The sequence below is a fragment of the Rosa rugosa genome, chromosome 2, assembly GCF_958449725.1.
Source record: "Rosa rugosa chromosome 2, drRosRugo1.1, whole genome shotgun sequence".
Taxonomy (NCBI): Eukaryota; Viridiplantae; Streptophyta; class Magnoliopsida; order Rosales; family Rosaceae; genus Rosa; species Rosa rugosa.
In genome coordinates this window covers 39403788-39414868 of record NC_084821.1, presented here as the reverse complement: position 1 = coordinate 39414868, position 11081 = coordinate 39403788, and the positions used below count along the sequence as shown (strand labels likewise).

At 38.1% G+C, this 11081-nt stretch overlaps 1 protein-coding gene across 2 annotated transcripts; it reads right to left on the bottom strand.

Annotated features, from left to right (window-relative positions):
• On the bottom strand, positions 1-9600 carry LOC133733462 (protein HIRA-like). Of its 2 annotated transcripts, XM_062161082.1 has the most exons (10): positions 9236-9600; positions 7836-8111; positions 7276-7527; positions 6799-7196; positions 5689-6706; positions 3931-4141; positions 3517-3757; positions 3284-3406; positions 1384-1501; positions 1-972 (listed from the first exon to the last, which is right to left on the bottom strand). In XM_062161082.1, exons 1-10 carry the CDS (start codon positions 9341-9343, stop codon positions 574-576), a joined length of 3144 nt encoding a protein of 1047 aa, XP_062017066.1. In that variant the 5' UTR covers positions 9344-9600; the 3' UTR covers positions 1-573. The 2 variants fall into 2 exon arrangements, with proteins under 2 accessions (XP_062017066.1, XP_062017067.1); XM_062161083.1 differs by lacking the exon at positions 9236-9600 and having other exon boundaries at positions 7276-7530; positions 7836-7974.
• Between the last annotated feature and the right edge of the window lie 1481 nt (positions 9601-11081).

Sequence of the window (11081 nt, the reverse complement as noted above, 5' to 3'; positions counted from 1 at the left end):
TTTGACAAAATAGCAAACCTGAAAGGTCGGCGGTTTATTAAAAGATGTGTTACATTACAATTAGATAAAAGAAAAATGAAATCACTGCAATGTACAACCCTTAATAATGCCCTTAATGTATCAATTGTTGCTGTTTCATAACATAGGATTGTACAAGAAACAAGATCCACATCTTAAACATTGTACAGGGATCAGTTTGAAATGTATAGTATAGTAGCTATCTTATATGGAAAGATTATGCTGTACACACAAGTGACACAACTACAGATGCAAAGAGACACAAATTCCTAACGTCATTTTTTACTGCATTTAAGGTGTGACTCTGTCAAATAACCAATTGCACATCTGAAAGGAACTCATACAGATAATTCACCACAAATGGGAGGCTTTAACAGAGCGTATACTTGTGGGTAGCTAGTTTAAGTAGATAGGTGGTCAGAAAAATGGACTCAAATCTGTCATAGGTCAAATGGACTAGAGATATACTGATGTCATTCTTCGAGAGAACTGTGTTCAACTAATGTTAGCATGCCCTATATCTGACACTTTCTTAGAAGGTATAAGTTGCGAAAATTAAGAACCTGCATCTTGTGAGGTAAGACTAACTTGATCGATCACTGGTGGTGGTTGATCTGAATCAAATTTATCTTTAGCTAGTGGAGCAGAATTTTCTTGATTTAATGCTACCTGGGAGGAGTCCACTATATCAGTTGAAGCATGAACAGACTTCATTGGATCTGTTGGTGCAGGTACCAAGTTCAGTTGATTTGTCACCGTTGGGGAAGAGTCCATTAATTCAGCTGCTGGTGCATTCTCTGTTGGTGAAGCGTGAGATTTTTTCTCTATATTTGTTTCAACACTTTCATATTCGGAAATGAGATCCATGAATTCATTAAGCAATCGTTGTACTTTCCTATTTGAAGCCATTGCTGGAAGAATTTCTTCTCGTAAAAGTTTATGTTTCCTCATTCCCTGCACAAGAAGGCAAGCAACGGAAAATGTAAGTACCACCAACAGATAGAAAACTTTCTCAGGCTACCATGCCAAAAACTAGTTTCATAACTGGGTAACACAAATTGGAAGGAAACAATTTCATGCCAAGTCTAATACTTTAATGGTATCCTACACCCTAGCCAAAAACCGTAATTGAAAGTCATGTTATCTTAGATTAACAAATTAATCACACACTGCTTGACCGTTGCCAAGCCAAGCAAGAACCGGTAGAAGTGAAAGTAAAAAATAAAATAAATTAAACTGATTCCACACATAAGTATCTATTGTGACCACAGATCAAAACACTTTCTTAAAAAAACATTAAGGGGTAAATAAATTGAAAAGGTTTTAGGTTCAAATCCACAAGCGTCTGTACTCTGTAGGACTTACAAGGACACAAGGATCCCATGCTAAGTTCTTCGAATGTAAAGATGTATTTTCCATCATTCCAGTAGGAGGTCCAAGAAAACTCTCACAGACTTCTCGCAAACGGGACTCATCTGCTTCTCTGAAATCCATTAAAACATAGAGTTACCATGTAAACTAGAAGTTAAACCAGTAGATGATGCAGAGAGAACATCAGATGTATGTATACAAATACTTGCAAAACATCTTAATGATGAAAATGTATACAAGCCAAAAAATGCTAGACAAAGCGCTATAGAAGTCAACATAGAGTTACTATGTATCTATAATATTATTAAGAGAACATAGAGTTACTATGTATCTATACTATTATTAAGAGAAGAGAGTTTGTAAACCAAAACAGAATTTTTTTACCGAAATATCCCTCAAATAATAAACCTTTGAACAGATATATTCAAGAAGGACAAAAAGGCCAATTCACAAGATAAAAGAAAAAGAAAAAGAAAAAGAAAAGAAATTTAACAAAAACATAAAAATAAAAAACAAAAAAGGTGGAGTAATTTTCTCCACATTCTGTGAAATAACTGCCCACGTAATTATCCACACCCATAGGGTGTGTTTGGCGTCTAGTATACTAGAAGTTAAACCAGTAGATGATGTAGAAACTAATCTATATGCAAAATAACATGGTTAGAGATAAGAGAACACCAGATGTGTATACAGCTACTAGCACAACATCTTAGTCATGAAAATGTATACATGCCAAACATACTAGAAAAAGTGCTACAGAAGTCAACAAGAAGTAGTAAGGTTTTTCAAACTTGTATCAACGCAACTGACTCTAAAGGATACACTTGCACTGATGCCTGAATCTTACATAATTTCAGTCAGCAAGTGGGGAAAGAGATAAGATAGGAGGGAAGGGAATTGAAAGAAATTCTTGGAAATCTTTAACATAATTTAATACTTTTCAAGTTTCACATTTGCAAACTAAGTACACACTGTTTTCTTTAGTTAAAGACATTTGTAAACTAAGTACACACTGTTTCTTTTGTTAAAGATAATGAGTTAATGACATATATAGGGTAAAAGTCGATGTCACCAGAAAAGATGCAGTAGAGCATACCGGAGAAAGTTGAAGAAAGCACCAATAATGAACATGTATTTATAGATACGATAAATAATTTCACATACAGTAAAACCTCGATAAATGAATATTCAATAAATTGATAACCTCGATTAAATAATAAATTTCTCCGGTCCCAACTCGGGACTGATGTATTTTAGTAATAACCTCGCTAAATGCATAAGATAATAATTTTTTTAGACATCCTTTAAGATCCAGCAAATATATAAAGTAATAACTGATAAAATACATAAAAAGAAATATCACAAAAAATATTAATAATTGATGAAATACATAAAATAAATAGTATATAAAAATTCATAGTACATATTAAGGAATTTTTAACAATTTCTATTTTCTCAATTTAACTATTTCTCAAAATATCCTTTTATAGTACTTTGCTTTTTCCTTGTAAACCGCATTGAACTTTATCCTTGATTTTTTGCAATGCATTCACCAAATTTGGTATGTTTTTTCATTTTGTAGCAAGTAGTTATTCAAAGTTACAATTGGTAGAGCACAACTGTCATCTGAATCTTGATCATCTCTCTATAAAGTAATAAGTATTTATTTATCAATAAATTAATAATTATTCATTTATCGATAATATAATAACTCCTCTAAAGTAATAATTTCTGTGGTCCTAACATTATTCATTTATAAGGGTTATACTGTAGTTAATCAACATCTACGAATAGAACAAGAGAGAGGGGGCCACAAGGAATAGCAGGAGTACCTACATATACTAAGATTCAGTAGGAAACAACAGGTCTTGCTACAAGGGATGAATATAAATACCTTGCAAGGAAGCGTATGTATGATAGGAGACATTGGCGATATTCGGAAGGGGACTTCAAAGCCAGTGAAGAAGCCAACTGAGCTTCCAAATGAGCACGTGTCTGTACTCCGTCATCAGTCACCCTACAAGACAACACAACCTAATGAGTTTCGAGAGCAAAACACTACACTACATTATGGAGGTCAAACATATTAATATGGTCTCCAAAAATCCAAATTTTCAAGCAACAAACCTGCTCCAAACCGGCTTCCTGGCCAAATATTTCCTAACATCAACCTGCAATGCAGCCAGCTCGCCACTCTGAGTTGAAGTTAAATTCCAAGAACTTGCAAAATTTGACCCAGGAAAGCAGTCATCTGCAACCCTAAGCCAACACATCAGGCCCATGTCGAAGAGGAATGCATGACGAGTCGCAAGAACAACAATAGGTGATCCAGATCTTGATAGTTTTGCTGATATAACTTTGATTATGCCTGGAAAGCATGGAAAATGAGGATAAATAAATAAAAGCAACCAGTGGTCAGGAATGTTCATGACGTTAAACAATATCTAACTGTCATACTGAAAAGAAATGGCTTTGAGCCAGAGAGCCAACTAGAAAACAAAAAGTATCTCCATGTATCCAAAGACAAGTTCAATCTAGTACCTGCATCTTTTGCAGATGGGTTTGGGTTTGAAGTAACTAGAGATGTCAAGGAATCATTAAGGAGACAGTTCCGTGTGAATAGATCCCACAGATACAAGGATCCTTTTTTTGTGACCAAAAACAACTTCCAGCACTCGTCACAATCTATAAATATTGCAGCAGATCCTACCATCATTGTTGGCATAGCACGTCTCCCACACTTTGTGTAAACCTACTCAAGGGAACCAGAAAAATTTGATATGTCAGATATCCCACCACTTAGTGCAAGTGGTTATATACTTCTGTCTACCATTGCAGTAGAAATAGATCACAGTGTATCTCAATGTCTTCAGCTATATCATATTAAGTATACCTTACATTCATTTATCAGCCTAGGAACCCTCTAGCAAAAGGAATTTAATGCATGGTAAGAAAAACTTTACGCAGTTGATGGTGGCAAAACCCTCTCTACAGATGTAAACATTGGACATGGAAAGAGCAGTTTAAAAAGAAAAGAAAATGCTAAACTCTGAACCTACTAGCTGTATTAGCATCTTCTGCAGCTATAATCTGTAAAAACAACTATTGTAAAGGAGTAATGCTATAGGCTTTGAGGGCGCTTCGTAGACAATTCACAGAAGTAGATTTATTAGAAAGAGCAAGGTGAGATCTGAAACTAGTGGATGTACAAGAAGGCATCACTATTTGTAACAGATACTGTCAGATGAGACTATCCGCTACTCTATATAAGGAGGCCTCTCCCACCTTCAATAGGTCCCTTTTATTCATGGTTGCTACCTTAAAGCCACACTGTTGTTACATGTATTTCTCAGTTTGTATCTGAGAATATAAAAAAACACCAAAGTGGATGTAGTCTGAATCCACAGACTCGGGTCACCACTATAAATCCTGGTGCTTTTTGTATGATTGGGATGTTATGGTTTTATTTCTACAATTCAAAGTGAAACCCAAAAGTTGGCATTGACAACTTTGTGATATAGGACAACCAAGGGGTCACTGTGTTTAAGGTCTCTGGGGGTGAATCTAAGAGTTATAATCTATGGGGAAAGGGATGCCATGGTTAAAAGATTTGGGAATGAAGGGAAAAGATGAGAATAAAGGGAAATCTGGAAACAAACCAAGAATTCTCACGACTTTCAGTCGAGAGAAACTGTTTGAAAAAAAACACAAGCAATTTCATTCACTAATTTTCAGGAGTATAGGATCCTCTTATACAGAGCTACAGAAGATACTAGAAACAGACCAAAATTAAAGGACCCCTAGTAATGACTCTAGAAATCATAAAAAGTCTCAAACATTAATCACTGACAAAAAAATGCCTTCGGAAAACTAAAATGATCCAATACAAAGAAATGTGTCCTAATGAAACATCTAGAAGACACATGAAAACACTACTAGAAGACTACAGTCTACAGCAAATCTAAATGACTAAAGACTTTCTAATTTATTTCTCTATCGTTTTATCCATTCTCGACAGATTCATTAGTCCACCTCTCTACATTAGTTTTAACAACAAATTCGCCAAATAAATATTCAATAGCAATTAGGCTTCATTTTATATGGGACTTCTGGAATGCAACTTAACAGTTAAATTTATAATAAGATGATGTGAGGTGCAACCACTAAGAGCAGAACTTAAAATGTACACATAACTTTGTCCTTATTATGATAATATGCGGATCGCTGTTTATCATACAAAAAAATAATAAAAAAATAATAAAAAACATGTGGATAAGTATGAGGAGATTAAAAACTGACCTGTATGCAACCATCTTCACAGCCAACAGCCCAAAAGTTTACATTTCCAGCTAAAACAGTGACTTTCCCAGATATCCTATCAGACCAAAGAGTTTGCAACCCCCTTGTGCAAGTGATTTCAGTTTCTTTCGTAATAAATGTATTTCCCATGCCAAACACATCATTTGCAGCTTGTTCCCAAGGTCGAGCTTCCAAACAAATTGGCACTGTGTCTTCCCATTCCTTCTTATCAAACACCCGGATTGAAAGAATAGAACTACTAGAGCCTACTGAGTTACACGCCTTCACATTTCCTGTTTGTTCCACATTTATGCTTTCATCTCTGCTTGTGGAAGCAGGAACCTTCTCAATAACCAGACTTTCAGTAATCATAGCTCTGGCAGTGGCCCCATATCTTTCCTTTGTATCAGTGTTTCGGCCAAGTGTTCCCCTGAAAGAAGTTTCTCTAATGCCACTATCAGCAACAACTAAACCATTATCATCCTTCCTATGATCAGAAGACATGGGAGGGAAGTCAAGTGCTTGGGACTGAGCCCCCATAGAGATATTTTCCTGCTGGGAAGGCACCCCAACTGCTTCTGGAGTAATCCTTTTTCTACCATCAGGGCGTCTATATTCTCTTTGCTTCACAGGACCAGATATTCGGGTAGCCATCGAAACTTTATTTATACAATCAGGAGCAGCACCTCCACTCTTTTTCATATCAGCAAGCTGAGTCTCAGAAGCTTTTGTTGCAACCCCCACATGAGCAGAAGGTTTCTCAAGCATGTGATTTTGTTGAACATCCAGAGAGACCTTTTTGCTTGCCACTTGCTTAGCAGAAGCTGCTTCAAGCAATAACTGTGCTGGGCTTTCAGCTAAGTTTGCTTGCCGACCTCTAACATCACCATAACGATTTCTCTTCAACTCATCTAATTCTGCATCGCTTAACCGGTGACCAAGTTCTTTCACCTCAAAATGGAAAGTAGCCACCGAACCATCCAAAGAACATGCAAAGAGCGAATAACCATCAGGGCTCCTGTTTTCAAAAGGAAAAGAAATTATGTATTAAAAAAATAAAAAATAAAAACAATCTTTAGATTAAATTGTTTCTTGAAACGACAAACATACCAGGACAAATCCACAACACTTTGAGTAAAGAAATGCTTTGCAACAAATAGAGGACGTGGGCTTGCAGTCGTCCATACAGTTATTGTCCGGTCCTGACTCCCAATTGCAATAACATTATAAGGTTGTGGTTCTTTCCCTCCTGTCTTCGAAGCCCCATTAGTCCACCCCACAGGTGCAGTTTTCCCTTCCTGAGCATTGGTAAACTTCCTCATAAACATTGAATGGTTAAACTTCACAACGATTATAGGAGCATTATGTCCTAGGAAGTCAAATGTGGCAGACCATTCGCCTCTCTCAAGAACAGGTGCTGAATGCCTGGGTTTCTGGAATCCATGAGTAGTAGTAATGAAGTGACCACAAGGTGACCATCCAAGACGCCTGAAAAAGGTAGATCCAAGCTGAAACAATAAAGACTGGTCAGAAGTTGATCTTAGCAATTGTTGTAAAATATATACTTCATAAACACAATTGACATACTGATTTTGCCCAGTGACCGTCAGTCCTGTGAGCAAGACTCCAGTCGCTTGTCTTCCAAATAATTACTGTCTTATCGTCTGATTGACTTGCTATGAACGAGCCAATGGGATCCCAAGTAACTCCTTTAACCAGGCTAGAGTGACCCCTAAGAACAGCAGTGCAAATACCATTGCTCATATTCCAGATATGTATAGTATTATCTAAACTTCCACTGGCCAACATCGAGTCATCTGGAGACCAATTAAGATCCACCTACTTTTTTAAGCATGGAAAGGGAACAAACCAGTTAGGCAAACCTGCTGGGGACTACAAATTCATAACATTTACTTATAGAAATTTAAATAAAACACCTAAATTATAAATTCATAGATTTCAAAAGAGGAAGCTTTAGAAAAGAATAATCAACAGGTAACTCCCAAGGTCAGATTAACTGCACCTTGAAGAAAGAAATACCAAAAGCAACATGTGGTAATTTTGAGAAACAAAAGGTAGATCATATCATGAAACAAAACATAATTTATTCAAAACAACTAATCGAACAGTAGAAGCAATGGCATTACCACATCTGCAGTATGCCCTCTCAAAGTCATTATAACTTTCCAATTCTCAACATCAGGGGGCTCTCCACTGCCAAACTCGGTGGTTCCTGAACCAGGCTTCCTCTCATGAATTAGAATCACTTGATCATCAGATCCTGTTGCAACATAACGACTGTGCTTGGCCCACCTAACACAGTTAACAGAACCAAAGTGATCACGGAGGGTTGCAAGTAGCCTCTGAGTTGAGTCCTCATTTTCCATATCCCGGCCAAGAGATTTCATGTTCCATATTCGTACCTGCAATTGGAAAAGTAAGGAAGAAACAACTTCCATATGTTAGTACGGTTGACACCATAAAATTAACAATAATCAAAGTGTCTAATGCAAGATATTCCCACATCAACATCATTGTGTGGCTGTTCAAACACCAAATCTAATCAACAATTCTCAAACCTAATCTAGGAAAAAAATACTAAAGGACACAGAATCCCCTCCAAATCAAGCATGCAAGTGATGAAATCACTTTGAAGTATTTACAATTATTTGTTTATAATATTTATCAAAATTATTGTAATAACTTTCATTATAAAGAGTTGCGGTGTGAACGGGATACAGAAGAAGTCCCGCACCAATTCTCTGACAAGACCATCTTCTTCTTGATAGGTCCAAAACAAAGCTGTTCTGGGACTTATCAGAGCTACTCAAACTTTATAATGCAGTTTCAGGTCCGACAGCAAACAAAACAAAGTGTTTTCTGGTGGACATTAACTCAGAGAAAATAAAACTTCCAGATTGGCAGTGTTATGGAGGGTGTGAGGTTGAAGTATTTGAGTCAAGCAGCTATCAAGATATCCATCATTACCGACATGTTATCCTCAGTTTGCGGATTGCCAAGTTAGGCTGCATTTATGGATTTTAAAATAATAAATTTATACTCGAGTACTTCGTTTACACTGCTTCTTCAGAATGCTAACAATCATAAATGAAGTGATTCCTACATCATGTTGCAGAAAACTCACTGAAGTTAAAATAACACATTTTTCTCTAGTATTTCAAACCCACTCTGTCATAAAATCCAAACTCAAATTCGGATTTCATCGACATAAATCAATTCTCCAAGTCTGATTACACAATTCCTCAATAAGAATTCAGATCCTTGGAACCTCTCAATCAAAACACAACACAACACTAGACAAAATTTCAAACCTATTTCGCCATCAAATTTCTCCGGCGGCAACAACGCAGACTAATAAATTGAAAATTCCAACAAACTAAGCCAAAATAGATGTATTGTTTTTGCTCAGGAGAAAACTAAATTTCCGGCTTCGTTTCCCACATTCCATATACTAAACCAAAAAATCAAAACCAGAGAGTTCCTACATTTTGATAAACAAAAAGCAAATAGAGAAACAGAGGCAGACCTTGTGATCGCCCCCACCGGTGGCAAGCCTAAGCCCACCGGGCTGAACATCAATGGAGAATATCTGCAGTCCTTCGTGCTTAATCCAACTGGGCTTCTCCGCAATCATCTCTCTCTGCTACTTAATTCCAAAACCCTAAGTTTTAACCTAGCGTAAACAAACCAAAACCCTAAAATGGATGTAACTACTTTTTCAACGGTCAAATCTCTAAGGAGGTCGATTGTGGGGGGGGGGGGGGCTTTGATTGCGAAAGTTGCAGAGTGAGAGAGAGAGATGGGAAGAGAGGGAGAGAAGAAAAGTGAAGAAAGGGGGAGTGTGAGAACCGACTGAGAATTTTGGAAGATTTTGAAATGCACCGAGATGTGAGGGTTTTCTTTTTTCCTTTTCTACTTTTCTCTTTTTTATTCGTTTTGTAATTCCACCGAGAGCCAGCGTGTCACAGAGGTGGGGGGTACGCGAGAAAACGAAAGCCCACTACGAACATTTCAGGCCCAATAATATTCCCAATTTGAGCTCGGATTGCTGATACTGTACTGCTTGTTAAATATGCAATCTTCTTTGAACTAGCTATTAAATGGAGGACTATGGGTTTTTTTTTTTTTTTTTTTTTTTTCAGTTCTTTTTTTACAATAACGGGTGGAACAAACTTAATTTTTTGGACTGAGCTCATTTAGTATAGCTAAATATTTTTTTTTTTTTTTTTTTGGCCGTGACCACTTACCCAATTTTAGACTAAACATTGCCCACTTACTCCCGCACCAGTTTTTTAACCCCATTTACCCAATCTAACCTCTAGTGACAGTTTTGCCCCTATTAATTAAATTTAAACTCATCCATCTCCTCTCAGTCTCTCTCTCTTTCCCAAACTCTCTCGCTCTCCCCCCGATCTCCACCTCCTCTCTCTCTCTCTCTCTCTCTCTCTCTCTCTCTCTCTCTCTCTCTCTCTCTCTCTCTCTCTCTCTCTCTCTCTCTCTCTCTCTCTCTCTCTCTCTCCAGCCGGCAGTGGCGACCACGCCTTCAACACCTTCTTCGTCGACCTCGATCTCGGCGCCGGCTAGCACATCCCAATCCCCATCTTCGTCGACCTCTGCCAATCACCGAACACCGTTCTGGTGCCGATCACTGGTCTGGTGCCGACCATCCTCAATCACGGATCACCGATCTGAGGCCTGTCGGAGATGGGCTGCAGGTGAGAGACTGGAGAAGAGGACCTGAGGAAGACGAAGGCGGAGATGGGACCGGTCGGAGATGCGCTGCGGTGATGGGCTGCAGGTGAGCGACTGGAGATGGGCTGCGTTGGGGCTGGGACCGGTCGGAGAAGGGCTGCAAGTGAGAGACTGGAGAAGAGTCCGGTCGGAATCGTGCCGGAATCAGGCTGGAGAAGCATGGGTGTCCACAGGGGAAGCCCAACCCGAAACAAAGAGACCCCAACCCGCCGCAGAAAGCACCGGCTAAAAAAACAGCCGGCCTCACACGTTGATGGGTGCCCAGAGCATTTTTTTTTTTTTCGGTATCATGAGATTGCAATGTAACTGTGGGGTTTGTTTGATGGTCTACTGGGGGGCAGTAGACACATTATTGGCCACCAGTAGACTTTGATACGAGGGACAGGGTTCACTATAGTGTGGTGTTTTGATAAATTACCTGTTGTTTTCTGTGTATTAAAGTCAAATTATCTGTGAATCCTACAAAATGGTGCATTTTTGGTGGTCTATTGGGAGGCAGTAAATACATTGGACTTTGTATTGTGGGGCAATAATATGATTATTGGGAGGCACTAATATGATTATTGGGAGCCAATAATATGATTATAAATTGATCAATTGTGCCTGTAGTGTATTCATTT

Coding starts and splice junctions, on each gene's coding strand:
- LOC133733462 (XM_062161082.1), bottom strand. CDS start 9,343: ATGATTGCGGAGAAGCCCAGTTGGATTAAGCACGAAGGACTGCAGATA. Junction 7,528..7,835: donor GAGGGCATACTGCAGATGTG/GTAATGCCATTG, acceptor TTAAAAAAGTAG/GTGGATCTTAATTGGTCTCC. Junction 4,142..5,688: donor GTGAAGATGGTTGCATACAG/GTCAGTTTTTAA, acceptor TCCCTTGAGTAG/GTTTACACAAAGTGTGGGAG.